Source organism: Annulohypoxylon truncatum (genome assembly GCF_022578515.1).
Source record: "Annulohypoxylon truncatum strain CBS 140777 unplaced genomic scaffold F4807scaffold_28, whole genome shotgun sequence".
Classification (NCBI taxonomy): Eukaryota; Fungi; Ascomycota; class Sordariomycetes; order Xylariales; family Hypoxylaceae; genus Annulohypoxylon; species Annulohypoxylon truncatum.
Window position 1 is genome coordinate 98,461 of NW_025953814.1, and position 27,896 is coordinate 126,356.

The 27,896-nt window shown below is 48.3% G+C and overlaps 7 protein-coding genes across 7 annotated transcripts in view; 2 read left to right on the plus strand and 5 right to left on the minus strand.

Moving 5' to 3' along the window:
- F4807DRAFT_183125 (uncharacterized protein) overlaps window positions 1-3,330 on the minus strand; it is a 4,393-nt gene extending 1,063 nt beyond the window's left edge. Inside the window, exons 1-4 of the mRNA XM_047993597.1 lie at window positions 3,113-3,330; window positions 2,829-3,048; window positions 2,124-2,774; window positions 60-2,058 (exon numbers count right to left, since the gene is read on the minus strand). Coding sequence (XP_047851804.1) covers window positions 60-2,058; window positions 2,124-2,774; window positions 2,829-3,048; window positions 3,113-3,194 — 2,952 coding nt within the window. The 5' untranslated portion in view covers window positions 3,195-3,330. The remainder of the gene's footprint in view (window positions 1-59; window positions 2,059-2,123; window positions 2,775-2,828; window positions 3,049-3,112) is intronic.
- A 522-nt stretch (window positions 3,331-3,852) lies between these two features.
- On the minus strand, window positions 3,853-8,896 carry F4807DRAFT_435173 (transcription elongation factor Spt6). The gene is made up of 4 exons (XM_047998862.1): window positions 8,393-8,896; window positions 8,109-8,297; window positions 4,420-8,056; window positions 3,853-4,357 (listed from the first exon to the last, which is right to left on the minus strand). Exons 1-4 carry the CDS (start codon window positions 8,570-8,572, stop codon window positions 4,098-4,100), a joined length of 4,266 nt encoding a protein of 1,421 aa, XP_047851805.1. The 5' UTR covers window positions 8,573-8,896; the 3' UTR covers window positions 3,853-4,097.
- Window positions 8,897-9,854: 958 nt separating this feature from the next.
- On the plus strand, window positions 9,855-10,661 carry F4807DRAFT_435174 (uncharacterized protein). The gene is made up of 2 exons (XM_047998863.1): window positions 9,855-10,543; window positions 10,605-10,661. Exon 1 carries the CDS (start codon window positions 9,871-9,873, stop codon window positions 10,165-10,167), a length of 297 nt encoding a protein of 98 aa, XP_047851806.1. The 5' UTR covers window positions 9,855-9,870; the 3' UTR covers window positions 10,168-10,543; window positions 10,605-10,661.
- A 1,132-nt stretch (window positions 10,662-11,793) lies between these two features.
- F4807DRAFT_452896 (kinase-like protein) lies at window positions 11,794-13,534 on the plus strand (the record flags this gene model as incomplete). The annotated part of the gene is made up of 4 exons (XM_048000389.1): window positions 11,794-12,093; window positions 12,152-12,309; window positions 12,369-12,897; window positions 12,962-13,534. The coding sequence occupies 4 exons, from the start codon at window positions 11,794-11,796 to the stop codon at window positions 13,532-13,534; spliced, it is 1,560 nt and encodes a 519-aa protein (XP_047851807.1).
- Window positions 13,535-14,082: 548 nt separating this feature from the next.
- F4807DRAFT_435181 (HAD-like protein) lies at window positions 14,083-15,685 on the minus strand. Its single transcript, XM_047998864.1, has 3 exons — window positions 15,344-15,685; window positions 14,584-15,089; window positions 14,083-14,415 (listed from the first exon to the last, which is right to left on the minus strand). The coding sequence occupies exons 1-3, from the start codon at window positions 15,472-15,474 to the stop codon at window positions 14,195-14,197; spliced, it is 858 nt and encodes a 285-aa protein (XP_047851808.1). The 5' UTR covers window positions 15,475-15,685; the 3' UTR covers window positions 14,083-14,194.
- Window positions 15,686-19,298: 3,613 nt separating this feature from the next.
- F4807DRAFT_462740 (FAD/NAD(P)-binding domain-containing protein) lies at window positions 19,299-20,710 on the minus strand (the record flags this gene model as incomplete). The annotated part of the gene is made up of 4 exons (XM_048001870.1): window positions 19,299-19,441; window positions 19,516-20,062; window positions 20,130-20,398; window positions 20,479-20,710. The coding sequence occupies 4 exons, from the start codon at window positions 20,708-20,710 to the stop codon at window positions 19,299-19,301; spliced, it is 1,191 nt and encodes a 396-aa protein (XP_047851809.1).
- Window positions 20,711-24,208: 3,498 nt separating this feature from the next.
- F4807DRAFT_435190 (uncharacterized protein) lies at window positions 24,209-25,833 on the minus strand. Its single transcript, XM_047998865.1, has 2 exons — window positions 25,048-25,833; window positions 24,209-24,954 (listed from the first exon to the last, which is right to left on the minus strand). The coding sequence occupies exons 1-2, from the start codon at window positions 25,437-25,439 to the stop codon at window positions 24,348-24,350; spliced, it is 999 nt and encodes a 332-aa protein (XP_047851810.1). The 5' UTR covers window positions 25,440-25,833; the 3' UTR covers window positions 24,209-24,347.
- Window positions 25,834-27,896: the final 2,063 nt, after the last annotated feature.

Consider the following 27,896-nt stretch of genomic DNA (forward strand, 5'->3'; position numbering starts at 1 on the left):
ACCGTTCCGGAGAAGGAGACAGCGGATTCACCATGTATAGACAGACTTTCGATATATACCGTTTCGGAGAAGGTGACAGCGGATTCACCATGTATAGGTAGCCTTTTAATATATACCGTTTCGGAGAAGGTGACAGCGGATTTACCATGTATAGGTAGCCTTTTAATATATACCGTTCCGGAGAAGGTGACAGCGGATTCACCATGTATATAGAGACTTTTAATATATACCGTTCCGGAGAAGGAGACAGCGGATTCACCATGTATAGACAGACTTTCGATATATACCGTTTCGGAGAAGGTGACAGCGGATTCACCATGTATATAGAGACTTTTAATATATACCGTTCCGGAGAAGGTGACAGCGGATTTATTATGTATATAGAGACTTTCGATATATACCGTTCCGGAAAAGGTGACAGCAGATTCACCAGATGTGTTGAGTTCTTTGATATATACCGTTCCTAAGGAACTAATAGCGTCAAAGTTTTGTCGCGCTAACTTTATGTCTTGAGATATCGGTATCGTAGTGCTTTCGTGCATGTTTTCATTATGAATCCAGGACGACCAAGAGAATCCGGGTGGATTCTGGGATACTACGTCTGGTATTTCCAGATCATAAATTCCCTCGAGGTCAGGACTCCTTCCTGATAGCGCGCAGATCGTGCGCGCAATTGTCTCGTGACTACTCGGAACTGCTTGTGGCATAGTTAATCTGTTGTTCCGAAAAATGCGGGAATTAGTATAGTCTGGTGTGAAGACCATCGCTACGTTGAGTACTGCGACGTCCAGTGCAGTCCATCCAAGCTTATTTTTTGCGCCAATGTCAGCACCCCCTTCCAACAGCACACGTATTACCTCATCGTGGCCATGAGATGACGCGATATGTAGCGCTGTTTGTCCGCCATGATCCTTAGCATTAATATCATACCCCTTTGCAACCAAGAGCTCTGCTATGCCCTTGAGCCCTTGAAAAGCCACTATATGCAATAACGTCAATCCGCTGGAATCTACCCAAGCAGTATCCAGTCCATGTCCCAGTAAGGATCGCAAGATCAGCTCGTATGATTTATGGGAAATACCGACTTCAGTCGTTGGATCTCCTTTTTCAGGCCACCAGGTTTCACGACTCCGGTCTACTGCGGTGTCAAGGATAAGACAAACCAACTCAGAATAACGTCCATTTAGGACAACTTCCCAGGTATGTTTGTCGGCGATATGATTCCACTCACGGGCTCCCGTAGGTGAAGTCAACTCTACAAACTTTGCATACCCTTCACATGCAAAAGCCTTCAGTGCCTTGTGATATGACAAACGCCCGATGTTGCCTATCCGGCTGAGCCACAACTTTACTGAACCGGCCCAGTCAGAAAGCGATTGCGTGTAATTTCCGGGCTCGGAATGTCGGTGAGTTATACCGGGTGAACTCGCTTCGTCTGATAAATTCCTGGCTCCCCCTGTCGGATATGGCGTTATAGCATCTCCCCATGCTCCTAGCGCATGCTTATACCAGTTATTGAAAACGTACTCAATGAGCAGATAATCATTCGGAAATCGTCGTCTGACATCGTGAGTAGGTGGACGTTCAGGAACAGACTGGTCGCAGAATTGCATATATGATAGACAGGATATCGCAAGAAATCGCTGAGAGATCGCTTCTCTGCTGAAGAAGCCTCCTTCTGTTTGGTATAGAATGAGATATTCCTTGACAGTTTGATGCGCAAACTGCACCAGGGAATCATCAGTTATGACAACAAGGCCGGAGAGTATTCGAGATACGTAGTGTTTATCCGGTATGATATTTTTGACAGCAAAGCTGTCTCCTTTGACGCCTATTGCGACAATTTCCGTCAACTCGTCGAGGCTCAACGGACGTTCACAATGAAGTAGCCATCGAAAAAGGATTCTTGCTGTGTCCCTTCGCTCTTCACCTAGGAGCTCGAAAATACGATCATATATTTCCGGTAGATTTGAAGGGAGATCAGCAAGTGAATTCTCAAGCTCGCTCCAATCCTCTTTTTCCCATAGCAAATTAAGAAGACCGACCGCTAATAGAAACCTAGATCCACGGTGAGAAATTGTGCGGACTACATCTAGAGGTTTAAAGAAGACATTTCAACTTACATTCCATTTGCTCTGCTTTTGACGGACTTGGCAATTAAATCCTGTCGAGCACCTCCCAAAGGAATCCAGTATCGTTCACCCGTATAATCGTTCCAACTCTCCAACTCCGAATCGACAAATATGCCGATATCATGATTAACATTGGATATCGTCCCACCTGCCTGCAAATCGAGTACGTGGCAGTAGTAACCATTGCTCGTCTTTTCCCGAACTACGCCGCTCAGCTTCTTTTCCAAGGGGGGTCTTAACTCGCGGGATCGGCTAGTGACCAAAACGTGAAGATTATGAAGCTCGATCCTAGTGAGCCAGTCAATGAAATTGACTAGCTTGTTGATCTCTGCTCTCGTTGAACTTTCATCAGACGAGCCGCATTCATCTAGAGCATCGATCACTATATATGTATGTCTTCCTCCATTCATCAAATCTTTCAATGCTTCCAATACTTCATCATCCAAGATCTCGTATGGCGAAGACTTATCCCACAGCTTCTCCAATTTACATGGTAGTTTGCCATCGGTGGGACAAATCTGCACCAAGAGGGACCGAAGCAGTCTGAATACACTCCGCTTTTCCCTATCTGTAGCGATGAAGTAATAACCTGCTGTATCATTGTCTTGGAAGAGATCTTGCAGGTGGTCAATGATAGTTGAACTTTCAAGTTAGCCTTATAACATTTCCACTCCTGACTTCACGGGTTACTCATACCTCAGGACGGTCTTTCCGCATCCAGCTATTCCATGTAACCACAGAAAACTATTAGGGTTTGCCTTCCAGGATCTGAACTCTTTAGATTCGACTAGCCACTCGCCGCTACCGTCAACCTTTCCTTCTTTTGCTTGGTAGTGGTCCCAGTACGGGTTGAGGCTATTACTAAGCCGCCAGTTTGGAAGTAAACGGTCGGATAGGATCTCGCGATTTGTGCCCGCTGCAAAATTAGCACTGTTGAAGCTCACGGAGACTGTTGAGATTACAAGTGAGTAGGTACTTACCCAATTGGATATTGTCCCCGACATGGACGGTTGATCTGCCACTTGCCGTAATTTGAAAGTTCTTTATTATATCAGAAGTCATGGGTACTTAGCCCGGCTTTAGGGCTCAAATTACTTTCTCTCAGAATCCCTAAGGTTATCGTCGTTGATGGTTGTCACGGAGAAAGGGCAAAAAACGGTGAACCTAACCCCTCAGTTGTTAATAAGCGAGATTTTTGAGATGTGATTCGACAAGCCGCCAGCCAACATATGACCGTTGCCCAAGTGTCTACGTACCTCCTATGCTACCTACCTGGGTAGGTACCTATTAAAGCTACATGCTTAAGTGCTCCAACAAAAGCCGTCTTGAACCGGCCCCAACGTATCCCTACCTCACATTGGAGCTAAGATTGACTTTCTAACTAGGACGCGAATCCTCTCCACCGCCGACCAAAGAATATATCCATAGCAATATTCACATCGTCTCAAACACCTTAAGCTCGTGGTGCCGAAACAGCATCGCCAGCCCGATGTACAACTCGGCATACACCAGGTGTAATCCAGCGCACATCCGGGTGCCCCAGCCGAATTGCCCCACCATAAAATGCGACAGCGGCTTCGCCTTACCATCAGGGATGAATGGAGAGGAACATTTATATATAGGTCTTATGCATCTGTGTAATATTATAATTGAAGGGAAATAGACACCCGTAATCAGCGACCGACATATCACAGATTCACTGAATCAACATCCATGAGCACGTCTCAATAAAATCTCCGATTTATTTCACTTTTCTGGTCTATTAAGTAGGGGTACCTTAGCGGCTACAAGGCCCACGAGACAATAAGCCTTCGTAGTGGTACCTGTTGTTTTGACCACACGCCTATCCGAGGTCAAATGCAATCATCAGAATGTTCGTAACTCAACGAAGCCTAGCCTGCTAACTAGAACGCCCTGGTAATACATGCAGCTTGTAAGGAAACCCCCCTTGCCTCCGGTTTTTATTCATCTTCTCATCTGCTGCATCTTGGTCATTTCGCTGTTAAACCTGAGCTTGAAGCCGTTGCATAGAGCGACCATGTGTGGGTACTGGTTCTGCTTCATCTCAAAGGCATGAGGTACCACTTTCACGTCCCACATGTTGATAGGCGAGCTCCTACTAGCCTTGAAACAGAGGAAGAAATACCCGGCGCGCTTAGGGTTGATGCAGAACCGGTACACCGAACGGGCAGGGTTGGCGTCCGAGTATGTGGTCAGCCATTTTTCTATTATCATGGTTAGTATGGTTTTGGTTTCCGAAACGCGATATGGGCATATAAGAACTTACCAACATCGGCAATGCTACCGCTCTTGAACTTTTCGTGGCCCATCATTTCGTCAACTTTCTTAGCCATTGCCTTAACGTGATCCACGATCAGTTCATCCAAGTCCGTGTACGTATATTTACCACCGATACGAAGCGTTTTTCCGACGGAGAACTCGGTCTCTTTCTGAAGCTCGAGGACGTCGATGTGTTGGTAAACACCATCTGCGACCTTCCACGTGACCGTAAGGTGGTCATTCCCTTTCGAGGATGGTCGAATAACGACGTCGCCGGAAGATTGGGAACCTAGGAATTCCTCGGCCTGTGTAGAGTTGAACGGCTTAAACAGCGGGTGCTTAATGACTCGTTGGGTGCGACCGGTGATTTTGTCCTTCTCTCGCAAGGCTTCCTTATCGTCATCTTCGAGTCTGAAATCCCAAGTTCCACGATCATGATCATTGTGCTTTTTATATGGTCGCCGCAACGCATCTTCGCGTAATGTAAGCTTCGCTAGGAATTCTTTGCGGTTGAGATCCAAGATCTTGGCTTGGATGGTCTGGTTGACGTGGATCACATCCCTGATGGACATGTTACTTTTGTAACCGCCAACCTCGTGCGCCTCAATCCTGCCTTCGATACCACAGTCAAACTTAGCAATAGCAAAGTCATCTTTGACTACTCGCAAATTCACCGGGACGATCATGCCTTCCGCCAGAGACTCTTTAGTTTCGCCCGTGAACATCGTAAATATCTGATCCGAACTCAAGGTGGAATAAGGATGACGAAGCTCTTCGTACGGTACCTGCAGCTCCGCTCTGATCGTCTCCAATGTGGCGCGCTTTCGTTGGTTGTATCTCGACTCCAGCTGCTCGGCATATTCTTCCAGGATAAGTTCGTTAACCTTATCCTGCTCGTCGTCCCTATACAGCTTGCGTACAACGGCGCCGGCTCCGTTTTCGTCAATTTCGGCCTTGACGTCTTCTTCGTCAAGTTCAAGAGCGTCTCCTGCCATCTTGCGACCAAGTTCATAATCTTCAGGGTGCACACGCGTGTTGTCCAGTGGCTCTGACGTCGGATTTGTGGCATCATATTCGATGTAAAGAAAACTAGCACAGTTATTCCATACCCGAGGGCCGACAACTGGTAACTTGTTGTTATCTGGATCGCCGACAAGTTCGTCTCTCGAGGTGACCACCCCACCGTTACTGTTGATGGCCTTGATAACGCTTGTTGCCTTGCGAGGACCCAAGCCGGCAATATAAGGTAGTAGATTGGCTGTGTAGGCGTCATTGACAGCTTCGTTAATGTCGACACCGCAGAGATTCACCATGTCTACCATTGATGTCTCTAAGTGTTTTAGTAGTTTCTCCTCAGGAAGGAGATGCTGGCAGGGGTTGAATAATAGAGACATAATGTCCTTCCCAAGAGCCGCGTACTCTTTCATCGGATTTTGGAGATACCTCGCCAAAGCCACACAATACCGTGTGTTGGAACTCAAAGTCGGGTGGTCAGCCTGTGCTCGAGGACTGTCTTTGTATAGTCTCGCGACTTCGTCATTGACAACAACTACGTCTAGCAGTTCGCTAACGTACTCATTGGTGCTCTGATCCATAAATTCGGGACCTAGAAGGTTTTTCTCGTTGACGAGACTCTCCACCTCACGAACCACTCTATGAGTGTCGGTGGAAAAACCGCTAACCCCGATTACGTCTGGTTTTCTTCGCTCGACCAAATCGACGAAGGCCTTACGTTGCGTCTCATCGCGAGCTAGATTTCCAAACTTTCCATGATCAATTACCCGTCCGTCCTCTTCAACCCAGACCCAGAATATTGGGTCTCGACTCGGATCACCCATGCCATTCGACAAGGCGAGCACGCGAGGGGTTGTTCCCAACATCATACCCTTCGGCTTGTAGGGCGCTTGGTCAAGTCTCTTAGAATATTCTTCACGGCAGAGCTTTAGAAGCTCTTCTTGGCAGGCTGTTTGCAGCGAATTTTTGACACCCTTAGCTATCACCTTTTCAAGCTTGATAAAAGCTAGATCTAGAACCTTTTTACGTTCCTCATTCCACGCATCTGCGAGCTCGCTGTAGTCTTCCGAGATGAATTCGGCCTGCAGCTGACGTCGGAAGTCTTTTTCGTTTTGGAGTCGAAGCTTTACCTCAATCAGACCTTCCTCTTCGGCTTTCATCATCTTTAGAAACAGTTCGGGCCGTCGCGCGAGGTCGCCGATAGTCTGATTGATAAGGTACTTGATTTCATAGTATGGATGCAAATCATCGATTCTCCGAAGCCCCTTCTCCGTACGATGACAGCTGACCTCGCCACCCATGTAGAAGGCCTGTCTGAAGTGCTTTCGCATTCTTGGGCTTACGAATAGCTCCTCGGCGTACATGTACCTCGCCTGGGACAAGACCTGGTCACCAGTTGGGAACTCGCTGTCGGTAAGACTATCCGCAAGGTCGATCGGCAAGCTCGGTTCGTCGTTCGACATAACTTTTTGGCCTTCGCGGAGAGCGTTTTGTGCTAGCTGATCAGGAGAGATGCCCAATGCCTTCACGAATTTGTAAACGTTGCTCCGGCGGATACGCTCAAAATCGGTCGATTTTGCGTTAGGCCGCTTCCTTCCTTTAGCGACTCCATTCATTGCTGCGATATCCTTGAGCTGCGCCGAGTACTGAAAGTTAATATAATCCTGCAAATCTTGAAGCTCCTCCATCGTAATGGCTCGACTGAGCATCTCAGGGATCATGTCATCATTTACATGTGCGATCTCCTTTAGATTATCATAGGTCTTTTCCAGTACACTTCGCTTCTCAAAAAAGGAACGATATTTGATATCCAACTCGTGGATGCGCCAGAGGTCGTCTTGTGTGAGTAGCTTCTCAGCCTCGATAATGTACTCCGGTGCTTCAGGATCATTGCGGTGCTCAGGATTCCTAACCTTCCGGGCGTCGATAAGGTAGTCCTTGCGGTGCTGGAAGATGTAGGGTACTTCGAGACCCTCGAGGACGAAGTATTCGAGCACCTTGCCGACGGACTTCTGGAAAGGGCCATGCATATCGCTAGAAAGTTGCTTCTTCGGCCACATTAAATCCGCGATCCACTGCATCTCTTCCTTCAACTGCTCGCCTTGGATACTAAAATGTTCGAAAGGCTTACGGTCGAGCTGGAATCTCTCGGGCTCGTCAGTGAAACGAATGGCATTGTCCTCGTCAGTTAGGAGTTTCTCTGCCAATTGTGATGGCTCGAAGACATCCTTGAGTTCGAGAGTCTGCTCTTCTCTTTGTCGTTCGTCTTCCTCCTCTTCCTCATCTAAAGCCCATTGGTAGTCTTCCCCGTTTCCAAAGATGGCTTCCATATCCTCAAGGGCGTCCTTATCAAGACCGGCGCGGTCAACGATCCGACCAGCTATACCCTTGTCTCGCGGACGGGCAACCTCCATATCTTCCATCTGGCGTTGACGCTCGTCTTCATCCTCGGGGTCATCTTCTATGATGAAGTCAGCGAATTCGTCGGCGGCGGCACGGTGACTAGGGCGCGCGTATGGTCGATCGTCAACAGGTTCATCATCTTCATCGGAAAATATCTCATCAAGACCACGTCGTTCATTTCCACGAGCATCTTCATCGCGGTGGCCACGCTTAAGCCTCTTGTAGCCCTGTCCGGAAATTAGAAAGCGGAACTGTCTGGAGATTAACGATACGCCATACCTGCGACGGTTGCTTGCGTTCCCATTCAGGAGCATTCTCGCCGATTAGGTCAAGATCTTCTTCGTCCAACTGAGCCTCTTCTTCACGTTCTTGTCTTCGCTTGCGCTTTCGTCGCTTGCGACGCTCATCCTCATCTTCGACCATATCTTCGTCTTCGTCATCTTCGTCGACAATGAAGCCTTCACGAATCTATCAAATAACACGTGATTAGCCGTGTCAATATACATCAATCCATATCATAATGGGGGAGAGGCAAGAGGAAATGCAAGAGATGTGATATATACCTTTCGTGCTTCTTCTTCATCATCATCGTCATCGTCTTCCTCGCTCGAATCATCCATGTCCTGATCCCGGGTCCGAGTTCTCTCGCGAGCTTCGCCGGTCTCCTCATCGAATGATTCATCTTCTTCTTCATCATCCAACTCAGCCTCCCCTACGATCAAATCTCTCATAGCGTTACTCATATTGGCGAGGCGCGTGATGGAAAGGAAAGATGTGCAATCCTACACCCAACGGGCGAGAAGAGAGATTGCGAGGCGCGATGTTCAATTGTTGTAATTCGTAGGAGGTCGTGGAATTAGAATGGTTGTATCGTTCAAATTCGTGTTGCAGAAATGGCGGATGATGAAAAGATGAGAAAGGTTAGAAAGAAGATAGGAACGTTGAGGAAAGATTAAAAGTTGAGATTCCCTTAGCCTTGGGAAGCTATGACCGTGCAGGTAGTCAGCTAATGATGGAAAGTAGAAATTTGAATCGCGTTAATCAGTAGGTACTAGGTACCGTGCTAGCCTCGCGATTGGAGTGGTTGCTAGGTGCTAAGCCTCGATTAGACAAGGGACAAAGCAAGCCACGTGTGGCTCTCACGTGGGGTATGGGGCTGTCGCCTCAAATCCTCAAATCTAAGGATTGCTTATGTAAGCTGGAGTTCAAGGTGGGTACAATGTCGTGGCGCATTGCTAAATATAATTCGATTGGCGTCACATATCATCAATGCAAGTGCAAATATATGTACGACAATTATCTAGCGCAATATCGAGTTGTTCATTTAAGGGCTTTCACGCTTCTGTTTCCCCTATCGATTAAGTTATTACTAAGAAATTGGTACATAGAAAGTCTTATATTGTTTTAGCATATCCACCCCGAGTGCTCAAGTGTACATGGAATATTGATTGAATCCTGGGAGACAAGAGTCAATCGCTTAGCCAATCGTATTAAGCATTTGTCATGATACACCAGAGTCGGCTGCAAGGCTCTAACTCCAGACAGACAGGGGCCATAGCGAATCTAGAGCTTCAGGGAGAATAAATCAATATGTGCCTCAAGTTAGAAGAGTGCATTGGCCCCCAGATTCTTTGTTTGGGATAGATGAAAAGAATTCCTATTTCTAGCTACTTGCTTGTCGAAAAGTCTTATCAGGCGAACATGTGGCGTTGTAGAGAAGAAACGGATGTGTGGGATTAAAAAAGGGGTAGAAAAAAGACATAGCAGTTACAGATACATAGCTGCATCCAGTCTCTTTTGACATGACATGACATGACTGAGTAGGTAGCCCTGGAGTGTATATCAGGTCGCATTTACGCTTTGAGCTATTAATCTGCAAGTTATTGCATCTCTGTGCATTCATATGGATTATGGGCTTGTCTGACCCATCACTTACCCGCATATGGGCCTTATATATGTATGTACATAGGTATGTAGGTATGTAGATATATTCGCTTGTTGCAATTGCTTGCTGCAGTCTTCAGTCTAGGTATGTAGATCAATGCGATGTAGGTACCTACTATTATTACTATATTGCACCTTCCCACACTTATCCATTGCAATAAAAAGGTTGAGTCCCGCGGTCTCCGCCCTGTGCACCCATTTATCATGGATTCCAAGTAACTTATACATTTTTAACGCTACCATTATAACCATGTTTCTCTGTATCGTTTACACCAAACCAAAATCTATTAGTGAAACATTGAAACATGAGAAGCACTTGAGCCTGCGACCAAATCGTAACCAACTTTTTCAATTCTTCCACTTATATCACGTTTGTAAACGCTCTGAACTGTAGGCATAACGATGCCGTTTCATATCTCGAAAACCCAATGCGACATCGTCCCTCTCTTTCTCTCTCACCATCTCTCTTATTGTACGCTGTGATTATGATTTCACTCTTTTGCACTAGATAACCGTTGGCCACTTTTGCGATTCGTTCTTTCGAATCTAAATAAGACGATTCCTCAGATTTCATATGTCAGGACGCCTCCTATATTACTTGATTTCCTACGGCCCTCATCTTTAAATAATTCGATTTCAATATTGTTCATAGCTTCTTATAGTATATGCAGCTGTCAACCAGAAACCTCGAAACTAAGGAGCCAATCATCGTATTTTCGTCGACAATCTTTAACCATATATAGATTCTATTGATTTTGCTGCATACATCTGTATGTAAGAAGAGACGAAATCGAACTCTCGGCCGATTAATAACCTAACTTGTCTTGTTAGACATAAATTGAGCTCCGGGACCGTGACGCTCGAGCTTTCACTTATCAACTTGATAGGTGAGTATTTTAACATTAAATACTTTTTATCCCACATTGCACCTTGTCCACGTTGCCCACATTCTTTTTTTTTCTCTCTTTGATTTTTATAGGGGGACAGTTATCTGTGATTGTCTATCATTTCACACATCCCACTCAACTTGAACATTTTCGCTTAGCCAAGTTGGTACAATACATATCTACGAACAGACAAATCGTCGCCTCATTGGTAGGAATATAAGCAAACTTGATCCAATCGAGATTGCTTCCGTCCTCTCAACTCTTCCTCGATACGGATGCGTACTTAACAAAAAGTTCGAACTTGGCCAATCACAATTTATTACACAGGGCTCTTACATCTTCAAGTGCCCAGAGTCAAATACACCCTATGTACAGTGCATGTACATATGTAGTTGCGAATTATTACATAAACTACTTGCGGTGTACGACAGTTACCCCGATTATTCTATTACGAATTACCAATTGCATCGCTTGAAAGCGCCATCCCAGTCCATCCCAGCCCTTCTCAGGGGTCCCACCACCTGGAACTAAGGCACCCTTGAGCACCCAGTTAAGCCCGTTAACCATTGCTTTACTACATCCATACTCCTGCATTCCTCCTGCATCCTCCTGCACTTCTCTTCCACAACCTCTACCCGACCATTTAATTTACTAGGTACTGAATCCAAACAGTTGGCGGCCTTTTATAGTCGCTACGTACCGATAACCACTCCTCTGTATATCGCACAATAAGCGCATGGTTGTACGATTGTACGATTGTACGCTTGTCACCGTCGCTTCTGTAAAGGCAGAAACGAGTTTCGAGTTTCCTCTTCGAAATCTCCAAGTAATCCCATCTTCCGAATCCGAACTTGGATCTTTTCGGGGTCCGTGAGGGGCATAGACCTAGCGCGCGAGAGTCATTAAACGCCCAAACGCTCTAAGATTCTAACGTTCTAACGCCCGGTCCAATATTCAAGTAAATTCCAATACGTAGGCGTCTTGCTGGTGGACATGCAAACCGCCTTCCTATCTCTAATCCGCGCCGGCTTCAGATTGTTTTAAAAGCATCCTGCAGAGTGTGCGAGTCCCCGTTCCTCGATACCGAATCCTAGACATTCTCCGAGTACCTGCAGGATTGCCAATTACCCATCATGACCGACGCATTCGCCCCGCGCTCCATGAAGCGCAAGAATGTCAAGGGTCTAGCTCTAACCCCCGCCGCCCCGAAGCAATCGCCGGCCTCGAATAACAATGATCAACAAGCTGGCTGGGGTTTTGGTGGTTCGAGGGCTGAGGAGGCAGGCCAGGATGCTCAGCTGGAGATTGGAATAGAATTCAACTTGGACCTACGACAGGAAGATATTGAGATTGTAAAAGAGCTTGGTTCGGGAAATGGAGGTACCGTCAGTAAGGTGAAGCACTTGCCTACCGGAACCACGATGGCTCGAAAGGTAATAATCCAGATTGGCATGTCTTAGGTCTTAGGTCTCACGACTAACCGTAACTCAGGTGATCCACGTCGAGGCCAAGAAAGAGTTACGGAAGCGGATTGTGCGCGAACTCCAAATCATGCACGGTTGTCACTCCGACTACATCGTCACTTTCTATGGCGCTTTCCTGAATGATCATAACGATGTAATAATGTGTATGGAGTATATGGACGTCGGGTAAGTGGGATCAAACGGATGGCCCAAGAAAAGATGCGAACCTAACAAGAGCGCGATAGGTCTCTCGATAGGGTCTCACGCCATTTCGGTCCGATCCGTGTTGACGTGCTTGGCAAGATCGCAGAAGCTACACTGGGAGGTCTAACTTATTTATACTCGAAGCTACACATCATGCACCGAGACATCAAACCCTCCAATATCCTTGTAAATTCTAGGGGTCACATCAAGCTTTGCGATTTTGGTGTCTCGGGAGAGCTCGTCAACTCCATCGCCGACACCTTCGTCGGTACCTCTACATATATGGCCCCCGAGAGAATTCAGGGTGAGAAGTATACGGTTAAGTCTGATGTGTGGAGTTTCGGTCTCAGCATAATGGAGCTAGCTATTGGCAAATTCCCTTTTGCGAGTGAGCAACTATCGGATGGTGATGGCGCGCCTGCCGGTATCTTGGACCTTCTTCAACAGATCGTGCATGAGCCGGCACCAAAACTTCCAAAAAGCGACGCTTTTCCGTCGATCCTAGAAGATATGGTTCAAAAATGCTTGTCAAAGAACCCTGACGAGCGCCCGACGCCTCAGGAACTCTGGGTGAGCAAGGATTCTCCAACATAAGGGCAAGGCAAAAATTGCTAATAATACTAATAATACGTAGGATCGGGACCCATTTGTACAAGCCGCAAAACGGACACCCGTAGATTTGAGAGAATGGGCTGTAGGGCTTATGGAGAAGGACAATCGCAAGTCACATTTAGTCCCCCAACTCTCGCCGGCGACTCGGGAGCTGTTACGATCCAGCGAGTCCCCCACCTATCAAAATGACCATAATCCTGCTTACACCCCAACATCTGGTGAGATCCCGATTGCGGGGGCTATTGCTTCGCCGAGAGAACAAGGCCACGCACAAAACCGGTCACCTACAAGAAACGGTATGGGAAGCCTAGGCCGTGCGGGTGGTTCTACTGTACATCCAGGACTTGGCCAACGAGCAGCGACATCCGGGTCGATTCCTAAGATCACGACCGCGGACCTCTCTCAACCGGCCAGTGCCAGTTTAGGAACATCGTTCACTCTGCCCGTTAGGCCCGCACCCCCTGGAGGGCCACTACCTCCTCCTCCGCCGAGAAAGGAGACGCCAGATGAGCAACGGGTAGGCGGCAGGCGACAAGCGACGTTCGGTCCCCCATCAAATGGTTCATACGGAAGTGCGGCGTATCCTTCACGATAAACAGGCGCTACATTTCACGCCGATTAGTATGACTATTTTGTCACCGCATAAGCCATGGCAAGCTTGTCTCATCTTGAGCCCGTTGGCTCTGGTTAGCGAAAAAAAAATCAACCCTCAGCGCCCGCACCGCTTAGCGCAACGTCACGTTGAACATTTTGCCCCGGATATATTAAGCCCTTGCATCTCCCGCACGCCCCACGGCGGCAACACTTTTGGTAGAGAGAACATATCAGACGTTTTTTTTGGTGGGGAAGAGGACATATGGGAACCGAAAAGAGCGATCTTATGTGAGAGGAGGGAATTGCAGCCGTTAAATACTACTCGTAGTTGGCGATCTGTGGTAATCTTCGTCGGACTAGGTACAAATATGACAAGACTCCGCATGAGAATCCGCGATGGTTATGAGCGTGATCATGACAGTGATATCTGATCGATGCTCGTGAGAGACTCAGGTGTCGTATTCTCGTACTACTTCGATAGTGGGTGGAATAGTTCAAGCAAGCTGAGAGTACATGGGGACTATCCCGACTTCAACAACTATGCACAGGTAAGCTTTCAAGATGCTTATGTTATGTTCTATATCCTTCAATGTCCTCTAGGTGTGATGATACAGCAGTGGTACCGCATTTAAGACTATAATTATATAACCTACTCCCCCTTTTATTCTTGGGATAAGTATTTTGTTTTTATACTTGTGAAGTCATCAAGGTAACTCCCTACGAAACCATGCTCTAACACGTGCATCAACTCGTCTAGCCGCTCGATCACTAGGTCCGTGTGCTCGTGTTCGGCTAAGTGGCGATTCGCGTCGTTGACGAGCAGCACGGTGGCCGCGCCTGCACGCCGCCCAGCCGTCATGTCGTCGATCGAATCGCCGACCACTTTAGCAGCGTCAGCTTCTACCTCTATAGGTACCTTTATTTACTCTTAGGTAGGGATTTCAAGGGTTTAAGTACGCTATGTCTCAAGAACGGCGAATTTCTCAGCTAGTCTGGGTAGGAAACAGAAAAGGGGGGTTGTTAAGTACGGAATGTGGAAAATGAACATACTAATCAGCCCCGACGCATCACCAACCTCGCCACTCCCCACCGCACCCTCTTTCTCGCCCTCGCCGCTCCGCGCACTTTCACGCACAACCTCCTTTACGGCACTCTCATCCTTCTCCCCCTCGATCCGCCTCGTGAGCCCCCAGCTCCGGGCTATGAACAGCAAGCCCGCCGGGTCCGGCTTCGGGGGCCGGAAGTCCCGAGTCACTACCGGGTGGAAGACGCTTCCGGCCAGGAACTTGGTCAGGAGGTGGGTGACGGGCTGCTCGAAGTTGCGCGTGCAGATGCCCTTGGGCACGCGGTGCCGGTCGAGGTACGCCATCAGCTCGGCGAGACCCGGCTGCGCGACCTGCTGCGCCATGGACACGCGCTCGATCGCGCGGATGGACTCCATGGCGGATTCTTGCTCGGAGGCTGTGGGTAGCGAGTAGATGTGCTCGAGGATGTCGACGCTCTTGGGGATTTGCAGGACGGAGCGCATTTGTGCGAACATGTGGTTTTGGGGTTGGCTAGGGGGTTTGGTTAGCGAGAGATTGCGAAGAGATATGAGAGTTCAAATAAGGATTTTGATGGGATTTGAATCTTCTGGCTCTTAAAACTCTCCATGATCCTGTAGCTTGAAAAACATGTGTAGACATGAGACTTATGATGAGAGCCATATATATCGGGATACTTCCACTGCTCACTTCACAAATTGACCAAAACGTATTCCTTTTCTCTCATTACAAACAGGTGCTTATCTTACAACTTTGTTTACACTTACCAAAGAGTTCCATCTACATCGAATATCACTCCTTTTAATTTAGGCCAGTCGTGGTGTTCCGCTGTTGCTCCCTTAAGTGGCGCAAACCGCTTCGGACGTGCTTGGGTCATGGTGGAGAGGAACCTGCGCATGATAAGCTTCAAGAACGGAACATATGAGAAGTCGTCATTACAGACACTTCAGTCTCGTATGAGGAGAAAGATGGTGTTTTCATTAAATTTAATATCAAGAAAACTAGGAGTCATTTTAAGTTTACACGATGAATGTACTAGCTGGAGTACCTCCGTTGATTCATAACCGGTACTTGGCGAGATGTACCTTTCCGGAGGTGGGATGGAGGTAATGTGGCTCGTGCACACGGGGGCGTTTAGCGCCTTATTCAACAGCTCCACGGCGGGAGCTCGTTCTTCTGGACACCTAAGCTCCAGTTATCCCTCGTTATCGGACTGGAAGAGCGACCCATCGAATAGCTATTAATAAATTTCGTAACTTCAGTCCTTACTTATTCTTCTTTACACACTCGTAAAGCAAAATCCATGCATCATCAGATACCTAAACTCCCTTGAATACCTCCGCAACCTACCGAAAATGGCTGATGACGCGAAGGCCGAAGCGGCCAAAAAGCTAGCTGAGAACAAGAAAAAGGTATGGGCTGATTCTACATATACAGAGTTGTCTGTGGGATGCAATTGGATGCTAAATTCCAGATCCTATAGTTCGAGGAGAGGAGGAAGCAAATGAAGAAAGGGGGTGGTTCGAAGAAAAAGGACAAGGACAAGGAAGAAACCCCCGCCGCAGAACCGAAACCTGAATCGAGCACGGCCGACGAGCCAGCTGTCGAAGATGCCCCCACCGAGCCACCGACCTCCCCCTCCGGTCCGAATACGGCCACTCTTTCGCAGCAGTCGAAGCTCCGTTCCTCGTCCTTCCGTGCAGGGACCGTATCACCAACCGGCTTCCCCCTAAGTCCCGAAGGAGAAACGGCGCCTGATATATATCGCAAGCAAGTAGCGCGCATAGAGGACCTGGAGAAAGAGAACAAAAGACTTGCTAAAGAGGCCGGCGACTCAGAGAAGCGATGGCAGAAGGCAGAGGAAGAATTAGCCGATCTACGGGAAGCTGACAGAGACGGCTCAGACAGTCAAGTGGAGAAGCTGGTACGCAGAGCCTCATAACAATTAGCTAAAATATACCATACGAGACGTACTAACCGTCCTTGCAGAAATCCGAGATCGCAGCCCTCCAACGCCAAAACTCGCAGCTCCAATCCGCAGCCTCGAAGCGGCACGGCTCGTCACCTTCCATCTCCGTGTCCTCGCCCGCCGGGGAACTGCAAGCTCAACTCGCCTCGAAATCCGCCACCATCGAGACCATGGAGCTCGAGATCTCGCGGCTGCGCGCCCAGGCCGAGCGGCAGGCGTCCGCCGGCGGCACCGACAAGGAGCAGATCTCCGCGCTGGAGGAGAAGCTCGCGCGCGCCGAGCAAGCGGCCATGAAGGCGCAGCGCGAGCTCGGCGACCTGAAGCGCAACCTCGAACGCACGACCGAGCGCGCCGTGAAAGAAGGAAGCGAGCGCACGAGCGCCGAGACCAAGCTGCGCAGCCTGGAGCGCGAGGACGAGAAGCTGAGGGCTGAGAAGAGCGAGTTGGAGAAGAAGGTGGACGCCCTAGAGAAGAAAGTCGCGGCCTTAGGTACCCTGCACAAGGAGAATGATAGCCGCTCGCAGGCGCTGAGGAAGGATAAGGAGCGCGCGGAGAAGGAGGCCCTGGACGCGAAGAATAAGATCGAGAAGCTGGAGGCGGAGAACGCGCGACTGAGGAAGAAGGATGCTGCGGAGGGTGGCGGCGACGATGACGGCGTGGACGAGCTGGAGGATGAGGAGAGGCAGCGCATGGAGAAGAAGATCCGCGACCTCGAGAGCGAGGTGTACGACCTGCGCCGCGGCATCTGGCACCAGCGGCGCAGGGAGATGGAGCCCGGCGCCGATGACGGCGCGACGAGCCCTAGCGGCGGGTTCACGAACATCGATCTCGGCGGCCCCGGGTCCGCACGCAAGCCGAGCGCCAGGGCGGGCGGACTCGGCGACTTCTTCGCGAGCGGCATCAACGCGCTGACGGGCGTGTCGCCCGCGGACGAGAAGCAAGGTGGTGATGACGGGTTCCTCGACGACGACGACATGGAGTTCGACGAGGAGGCGTTCCGGCGCGCGCAGGAGGAGGATGCGAGGAGACGGCTCGAGAGGATCAAGGATCTTAAGAGGGGACTGAAGAATTGGGAGGGCTGGAGGCTGGACCTCGTGGATGCGCGGAGAGGAGGTGGTGGGCTTGGGGCTGGTGAGGTTTTTGAGGTTTAAAGCATTTTAAGCATCTCTTAAGAAGAATGGAGGAGAGGTTATGCCTGATGAGTATGTATGTGAAAGAGATGAATGAAGGGGAAGGTAGGGAGGGAATGGGATGGGATGGGGTGGGATGGGAACGTGTGTGCATGGTATATCGGGATATAACATATGAAGGAAGAGTGTAAGAGTAAGAGAACCTTAAAGTTGGAACTGGTAGTTGAAAGAGCTGCCTATTTTTTTTGAGAATTGCAGGCTTGAAGTTGCTTGTGGATAAGCACTGTATTGGAACGACCGTTGTGATTCTAATGTTCCCCCTTTTAGAAGCCCAGTATTTTAAGTTTCAACAGGCACCTATATATGAAATATCCTACTAGGAAGTCAAAAGTTACTGCCTTTATTTATGGGCATCCAGTGCCGGTCCAAAATGCTATGATTTTCGACGAAGGTACTCAGCCTCTAACGAACGGAGATGGATGTCACATCCAACCTAGCGCAATTAGATAGGTTGAGGACTATAGGTCTATATCCTGTCTTCCAGTTAGATCCCTATGCTAATAATGATTTTGTCCCGAGTATAACTAGCTATTTGACACCGATTATCTTGACCGTAATTAGAGTAATTGACAATACCCCTTATTCAAATGGCAATGAAGGGGCGAGGAGATATGTTTTCGGTGGTCGTATAACGACATAGATAGGAAAATCAACATCTAAGGAACACTCACCTAGGTAGAGAGTGTAAAAGACTACAGTGGAGATGTACCTGCTTAAAGGGCAACTGTCCTTTTCCGAAGCCTTTCCCTTCTCTATCTAAGATGGTAAACTTGACGCACCTTGGTCCATCTTAGTATCTGCCTCCTAGGCCTGATAGAACAATCTTCTCCAGGACTATTGATTTAATGGGTAGGTAGGTAGGCTTTTCGGTTGTAGCCCATGACAACTACTCCCTCTCCTTCCTCCCCCTAACTTGCTGCACGATAACTCACCTCTCCTCTGGCAAACACACTCTCTCGGCAATCTGAGGATGCCCATGGCAACTGCCGCGAACAGTTTGCAAGCTTATAAGTATTAACAACTGAAGGGTTTTTGCCTTCGGGCAATCGAAGTTTCGCTCAATAGTATCTTATTCCATCCCATGCTCCAATCAACGTTTTGCACTTTTTATCCCCGATAGGCGCGGGTTCGAATCAGGTTCAAACCGCCTTTTTTTCATTTCAAAATTCTTTTTTTAACACAATTTCCAGCGCATTCATTTCTTCGAATTTATTGAACAGGTATAACACGATATGACTTAGTTCTATAAGTTAGAAGGGCGTATGAAACTTAATACCTACATGAAAGTCAGCAAGTGAAGATTAAGCGGCGAATAGAGTGGAGTGAAAGCAGTTCGTACGAGATCTCAGGACTTACACATAGCAACACTTTCTTCCTGATTCATAAGATTATAACAATAATCTTTGTAGCGATCGCTTTGAAATATATATTCACTATAAAATATCAGATGATATTACTTAAAACGCTAATTCCCTAGATTTTCAAGGTTCCCCCTTTTCCTCATTCCTTTACCAAATCCATGCTGACTAAATCCGAAACCTCACGCAAGATTACACATTACAATTACTGTTCGAATTCGCCAGCGTAAAGGATACCCCGAGGGTTCATCTCGTCCCAGATAGCCCTTAAGTCGAGATCTTTCTCGCGTCTGGTCACCGTCGCGTTCGCAGCAAGTTCTCTCTGGGCCTCCTCGCGCGCGAGTTGCACTACGCATCCTGTTAGCAAATATTCATTTAAACAGCCCCCCTAGAGGGGGAAAAAAAAAATAAGGAAAACTCACCATGCACATAAACAGCAGTCCTCTTCCCCGTGAACAGCGCATGCGGGACATTCGTCACATTATCCGAGTTCGCATCGCCAATCGCATACACGCCAGGGATATTCGTCGCGAGCCCCTTCGTCCCATCCGCCGCCAACCGACCGCCGTACAGCGTAACACCCAGCTTAGCCCCGACATCACTCTTCTGCTCGTCGGGAAAACTCGCGAAGAAGGCGGCGCGCTGGACGCTCTCGCCCTCGCCGAAATCAAGACTGAACAGGTCGTGCTCGGGCGCGGTCGGCAGGCTGGGGTCGGCGGGCGGCTCGGCCCCGTCGCGCAGCCGGTTCACGCGCGTGATGGTGCGGTTGTCCACCGTCACGTTCTTGAGCGCCAGGTACCGCGCCCACTCCGGAAAACTCGCGTCGGCCGCCGCCCGCTGCGCCGCCGTGTCCGTGCCGTTCACGAACGCGATGATGTCCGAGTTTAGCGTCGAGATCTCGCGAACCAGGCTCGCGGCTTCCTCGAGCGGGCCTAGGATACCTAGGGGCTGGTCTTCGTGCTCGTGGCCCTGGCGAGGTTTAGCGGTTTTCGGATTTTGGGTTGTGGGGGAAGGGGAGGAGGGAGGGGAAGCTTACATCGCACCAGGGACACCAAAATATGCCTTTGCCCCAGTTCTCCTCAATCCCGGGGGTGGAGGGCAGGATGTCCCGTAGGCCCGTTGCTAACACGATCTTACGCGCGCTGACGGTGCCGGTGGTGCCGTTGAGCCACGAGGTCGCCACGTTGAACTGGGTGTTGTTGTTCAGCGACTCGATGGAGGTGACTGTCCCGTTGACCGCGGTCACGGTGTCGTAATACGAGATCTGCTGCCGCGCAGCCCAGCGGTAGTATGCCGGCGTGACTCCTGCACGGGATTAGTCGCACGAATAACTACCGACTTTCCAGCTACCTCCGGTAGGTAGGCTGGCGATGGGATCAACTCACCGTCGAAACCTAGGACATCGTGCATATGTCTTGTTGGTCCGTTGCGGTACTCTCCCGAGTCGATTAACAGCACGTTCCTGCGCACGCGGGCGAGACCACTAAGGGCGCTTAAGCCGGACGGGCCGCCGCCGACGATGATAGCATCGTAGGTCGGTTCGTCACGGGGCGCGACGGCCGCGGCCGCGGCGAGGCTCAGTAGCGGCAAGATGCCGAAAGCGATCGTGCTCTTCATGTTGAGGTGAGATGAAGTTGTATTAGAACCCTCGACGCCTTAAACCCTATCCACACGTACAGCGAGCGACTATGAAAGCTTAACTATACAGGTAAGTACATGGCGCGTAGGAGGGGAGAGGCGAGGAAAACGCCTAGTTATATAGCTACTAGAGAATAATTCTTTGTGTAGGTAGTGAGTGTACATACGGGGCAGACGCAAACGGGTACCCGGACGAGCTATTCGCGTGGCCCCTGACAGATGATCCCTACCTGATTATTCTCGAGGTTGCCAAGAATGGTAAGACAGACAGATTTGGGTCACTTGGCGATCACGACATCTCGCGTTCTCCGTACGAAAAGACTCGGTAGTCATGGGTAAGTTTTCCCAAAATTGGTTTGGTCGTTTTCCCCTCAGCTCGCCATTGACTTTAACTATTCAATGCCTTGCCGATCCGTGCATCATTAGGTTGCCTTTAGTTATGTAACCCGTAACCCGCTTCCGAGCGGCATATGTATATCGACGTAAGGGATTTCTTGGTCGATAGAAAAAGAAAATAAAACTTGATCGGATGCATTCTGATATGTGACAAAACGACGCACCAGCAGTACCATTACCTCATAGAAAGATGACCTTACAGATAATCTTGTATTGATGATGAGTTCCAATATTTAGTGAGATCGTCAGGATTATCGTCTGTTGGGTGATGTTGCCGCCCTCCGAAAATTGATCTTTTCTTCTAAGCTCAGGTACCAAAACCAATACGATCTGTAAGATTTACCCCAATTTAGTGATTGCCTCATACGGCAATTACTTAGGTACCCAGCTAGACCTAGCAGACCTAGCTAGAGGACGCCAGCGGAGCCAACCGTCTTGGCACAAAGCCTAAATGCCTAATACCTGACGAACTACATAAATAGTACAATCGGTACTTAAATATTCAGTAGCTCAATTTACCAATAAAAGGACCTCCGTCCACTGACCGCATCGCTTCAGCTGCTTCTATGATGTGTCCAAGACTTGTATGCTGGTGACAGACGCATGCGGTGCATCTGATCAACTGACTATTGAGACGAACGCCCGATCTCTATTAGCTGCATTGAATGGGTAGATAAATATTGACTCAAGTCGTTTTGCTTCTGCAACGAACTCCGTATCGCCGTCATAGAGCGCAAGAGATTTCGAGATTTTGATGCAAGGGCCCTAGACATCCTTCAGTGGATGCTGGTTCCTTTCTCTGCCAACACGCCCGAGAGAGGCAGGTAGAAGCCTATCAACAAATAATAGAATTAGATTGCACAATTCATAATTTCTTCAAAATATGGATCTTGGGACTTTTTATTCTTTTTTTAGCTGCCCAGTGCTTCGATGTTTCAGATGATTGCCGTCACTAGCTATTCCCTGCTGATACTTTTAATGTTATACAGTCCCGGCGTTTTTCCGTCGATAACCTTATTAAAACTTCTGATGACTAAGTTGGACATCCCCCCTATTCAATCCAGATTATGTAATGAAATCTCGTACATTATATAAAGAGAAAGGCTGTTATATTTTGCTTTTAGTCCTGATACAACGACAAGATCTACTAACCTGCTAGGACTTGTATGATCCATGGGTCGAGCCGACGAGAACATCGTGTTCTTACGTGTTATCGACCTTGGAGGCTCCTGACTAAGGCAGCGACGCACGAACAGGAAGACCATTAGTGTAATCAAATTGCAAGATTATGCTCTACGAATAAACTTTAGCTCCGACTTGAAGTAGTGGCGTGGGGATAATCTATATTTGAGGGCATGTAGAGAGAACAGGCAAATAGTTAGGAGATTGCCTGCTTCGAGATGCCTAGTCTTGGTACTTCAGAATGTGAAGGAAAAGTTATGATCATTTTGTGCACCGCATTTAAATACACCTTTGTCTTTTATATAGGTACCTCGCACTTTATGCATACATCTAAGAATCTGAAATGTTGGCGAATGCATGCCGGGGATCTTGATCATTCCATTTTATAGCGAAGTGTCCATGAACCTCGCCCTGGTTTTGCGGTCGTTGCAACGTTAAAACATCAAGTTACCGTAGAAGAGAGGATTGTGTGCATAGCTTGAAATGTATAGGCCATTTGGGAATATTTTAGGTGGAGAGAGAAAAGGGGGATGGGGTATGTAGAAGCTATTGAGTACCTAGTAATATAGAAAAGAAGAAATGTGAGAAGAGATATGAAAAAGAATGTAAATGAGAAAGAACTATGAGAAAGTAGATTAGAAAAGGGAGTGAAAACCACGAGAAAGAGGATGGAAAACGACAAAAAATTGGTCTTCCCGCCGCCTATCTATCCACTCAAATTCTGAGAGGTGTAACAAACCAAGTTCACAGCCGATGGTCAAGCGCCTTAAAGTTTGAATGTCTCAGCTATAGGTGAACTCCCTCGGGGCACCCCAGTCGGATAAGGCGTGTGGATTGAAAACCAGTCAGATTGATGGATAAGTCGAGGACTTGAACCTTCGGTTCCTCGCGGGGATTCGAACCCTCTTTATTTAGTAAGATGCTGGCCAAGGACCACTTGACCAACTCACCCATTCTTGAAAAGTTTAGATATTATCGGGATATATAAGGGTTGTACGGGAAAATGCGTAGCGGTAGGATGGTCGGGGACGAGTTTGACGCGTCTATGCTTGCTTGACACCTCGCGTCACTGGTCACTCGATAACGACATGGGCAACCGTCACATGACCCAGCACAGCAGAGCAACCTACTAAAGAGACTACCTACGCACTCAAAGTATCTCTTAGTAGGCATACTTTGCAGGCTTCTCAGCCCTATTTGCGCCTCAGCTTGAATCACTCAGGGATGTGTATCGGACGTTCACCTAGGTAGACATCTCCCAATCTACTTATCAAGGGATTCAACAAATCAGAGTTCCCAAGTAGAAATTCTCATTTGAACCATATAGTTGTTACTAAGTGGGTAGACTATAGCAGAAAGCTGCAACATAGCTCAATAAACTTAGAATGAACGAAACGGAACTTGGAAAACATCGAATGCATGACTAAACTGAAATTGGGCAACGCGAAGCTTCACTCAATATAGATCCAAGCTCATTGGTTAAGCAACATGTACAGCCAATGTATATGCCTAATATGAGATTCTCATACCTACTCTACTTACTCTGCGAAGAGCACGAAGATTATCCTATCTATAGACATATACCCAAAGACCATCTTACAATCATCACATCAGGGCTAATCTTACCCGAAAACCTCGTCTCATTCTCTATATCCAACCTCTCATCTTCACGTCAATACGTTGCTCCTAGACCTACTGAAAGGGGGGAAAAACCAGGCACGTAATTCATCGCGGAAAGAAACATCCATGGCTACCTGGAAATGCTGTAGACAACCCTAAACGCCACCGCCGTCCACTCTACCGGCGAAACCCCAATGTACGTCGATCCCGCTCGTCCGTGATATCTGCCAACTCCAAGACCCATGCAGAACAAGACGTTTAGAAAAGTGGGGTATCTGGTTAAACAGGTATGTAACAAAGGAGAATGAGTTTAAAAAAAAAGGGGGGGGGAGGAGACAAAAATAAGCCAAAAAAATCACTGCCGCCAGCCGTTCATATTCCCCATCTGGAACGGTTGATAGTAACCCACGGGAGCGCCCTACGCTTCCGAAGACGACGATGGATTGTGGTGGACGGCGGCGGCGGCGTTGCTCAGCGCGAGGAGGCGCGCGTTCATCTCGGCGATCTGCTGCATCATGGCCATGCTCTGGCGGTGCTGCGCGTTGAGCTCGTCGCGCAGGCTCACGTTCTCGACCTGCAGCCGCTTGACCTCGTCGCGCAGGTCCGTCTCCGGCTTCCTCTTCTCGCCCGTCTTCTCGGGCGGCGACGACGACGACGCGACGCCGACGGCGGCCTGGAGAGTCGCGGACGCCGGGACGTCGTCTTGCTCGTCCTCGGGCGACGGCGCGGTGGGCGCGGAGTTCAGGTTGTTGTTGTTGTTGTTGTTGGAGGAGGCGGCGGCGCCTTCGTTCGGCGTGTGCACGCGCCGCAGGTGCTCGTTCAGGTTCTCCATGCGCGAGAACCCCTTGCCCTCGTGCCGCTTGCAGTTGCCGTGCGGGCAGTTGAGCGGGTTGCGCGGACCGCCGTGCTTGCCGTGGACCTCGCGCTCGTGCCGCAGGAGCCCGCCGGAGTACGTAAACCCGGCCAGCTTCTCGCATTCCGCCGCCATGCACTTGTACGGTCTGTCGTGCTTGTCCATGTGCTTGCTACGCAGTGAAAAAGTTAGCGCGAGTCGCGTTACGTTTTACGTTTTTTTGTGAGATGAAAAAGGGGGGGCTGCTTGCTTGCTTGCTACTTACCCCCATTCGCACTTCCGAGGAAATGTCTTGACCGCCTCGGTGCAACCCGGGAATGCGCAATAGTATAGCCCATCCCGATTCTTTGTCTCGATGCGCTCGGGTTTCGGTATAGACCCTAGACGCGGTAGCCGGTTGGTATCAGGTTTCGCTGGTGCCGATAGACTTTCTGGGGGGCTGAGGGGCTCGAGAATGTTCGGCGAATTCAGATCGGCGGAGTTGGGTGAGGGAGGTATGAGGGTTGCGTTTTCCGCTCCATCGTATGTCATATAATGCACCGGCGGTACGGGGGAGTATCGTACAGATCGAGTGTCTCCGTCATGATCGCCTCCGTCGATACCGGGAGGATAGGGATCAGAAGGTAGTATGTCGCGACTCTTATACACGACACTCATCTTGAAGAAGTAGTGCGGAAGCTGTTTGTTATACTTCCGGGTGGCGTTGAACGCTTGTAGGAACTCGAGGCGTATCCTGTCGTTGAACCGGTCCTTCTGGGCTAGGCTATACTGTCGACAAATACCCGGTTCTTCTACTGGTCGGGTTAACAAGACTCGGTAATCGATAGCGTGAGCATCGAATATCTTTCGTATGGCTTTGTCGTGTGCCTCGACGTATGATTCACCTAATGCGAGAGATGTTAGCAGCCCGAAGATTTAGACCGTCGCAAGATTGGATTGGTGGCATGAAGTAGCTGAGTGAGCTGAACCACAGGGATTCATGCGCCACAATCTTTCACAAGGTAAGGTGTCCCGCGTATAAATGGGTCCACGCACAGACCATAGCAAAAATAAGTTGACGTAATTCGCTAAGGCAAATGTAACTAGTGTAGTCATGCAAGTAAAGGGTAGGGGTAGGGGTCTTGTAAGGCTTCGGGGAAAAAGGGAGAACAAAAATAAAACAATGCGACGTCAACCTACCAGGTTCGTCTTCAGCCGGCCACACCTCGACCGCATATGTCCAATTTGAGCTACGAAGATTTGCTTCACACGGCACAGTCAACTCTCGGGAATCTAAGATCTTTTATATTAGTTGTGCTCGATGCGCTATTCCAGGCAGAAATGGTTACTGCCCAGCTTGAGGCGGAGTCATAATCAATTAGGTAGGCTGAAGCGTGACTCACCGTTCATTGGTTGGTCATTCACCATCAAGGCAGGCACTGGTGATCCATATTGCTCACCGTACCCTTGGTAATCTTCGGGTACCAAAAACCGAGATGACTCTCCCGGGATAGATAGACTAGGGCGTAAGATGTACGATGAATCTTCGGCCTGTGGTTCGGCTATCTGGTGGCTTGTGTATGCCTCAGGTTGATTCGTACTCCAGCCTCCGATCCCCTGTAGGGAGTCTTGTGACTGGTCCATTGCTTGCGAGAACGCATCCGTATTTAAACGATTCCAGTTTTCCAGTCCGCTGTCGATGAGATCCTCGGTGGTCCCTTCCATCGGATCTAAAGAGAGATCCATGCCGAACATCTCTTGATCACCACCTGTATGTGAAGTCCAGTTGAAATTGGTTTCCATGGTTTTTAACTAAGGTTAGCGCTTAAGTCAGTTATAAAGCGACATGTTAAATGCAATCGATGAAGACATTCAGGGGACTGTATTATGTCGAGGACTTACCAGGCTTTGGCTGCACCTCAAGTGAATGGGAAAGACGATGGATATTACATCTAGTAGCTAATCCCAATTAAAAGTTAATACCGGAGACATAATGCATTCGTATTGCAAGAACATATTGTAGGGGATTTGGTAAAAAAAGAAGATGTGTAAATAATAAAAGACCAAGGGCTGAGTACTGAGGACTCGTCAATGGAGGCTAGAGAACTTCGTCTATATAACCAGGATGAGTTGATGCCATTAAACAGTAAAATAATAAGTCGAATAGAAGGAATGGTCAAGATTTAGTACTAACACTTAGTTTAATTGATTTATTAGTAGCTTAGTCTCGAACTATCATACAAATGGGCTCATTAGAAAGCGCAGTGCGACCATGATGCATTGATGTCAAGATATTCCAACGAAGAGATGCTCGCATCCATGTAGGTAAGAGTTTAGAGAAGAGACAAGATCTGATAACTTACTCCGCGGAACTATATGTAAACAGGGCCGGAGAACGGTTACATAGGCAATGCTGCCAACCCGACCTTTATTGTCGGTTCGTCGAAGGGCACAGAGATTTCGTCTAAATTGAATTGATATGTCTGTTGTGGATATCGTTGTCGATGCAGCTTTTGGTGCAATACACGGAGAAGCCTCAGTGAAAATTAGACATGTACTTAGGTTGGTAAGTGTGTCTAAGTTTCGAGTCTCTAGAATTAATGCGTTGTGCCTTATAAATATTTATCTGGTGGGGATGAAAGGGGCATGCCATGTAATCGAGAACAAGCTAAGGAACTCGAGATATTTCTTAGGCATCCTCGATCACGTCTCAAAAACTCGATTTTCGACTACAAAACATAATGGAACATGGAATTTCAAAATTCTAGAACACTCTTGCTCAACTTATTTAGAACAAACCAACAGGACTCTGGAAGCGTTCGTTAGATAAATATGAAATTGCAGTTTCTACAACTCTATACTTAAAATTGAAGGCAAGCTTAACTCAATGTAGGAGGTTATCAAATAAGGCACTCGATCCATAACGACTAGAGATAGCACTGAGGCTCCTATGCTTATGAGTATATAGAAGTTATCATAAGAGTAGCTATCGTAGCTGTAAGATGTACGCCCCCTAATCATAAGATGCAGGCTGAGAACGTTCGATTTTAATCTTAGGTAGTTATTTCTCTTCATTATCATTTGCAACCGCCGGACTATACGACCCTGAGCTTACTTTCAGAGTTCCTTTGCGAA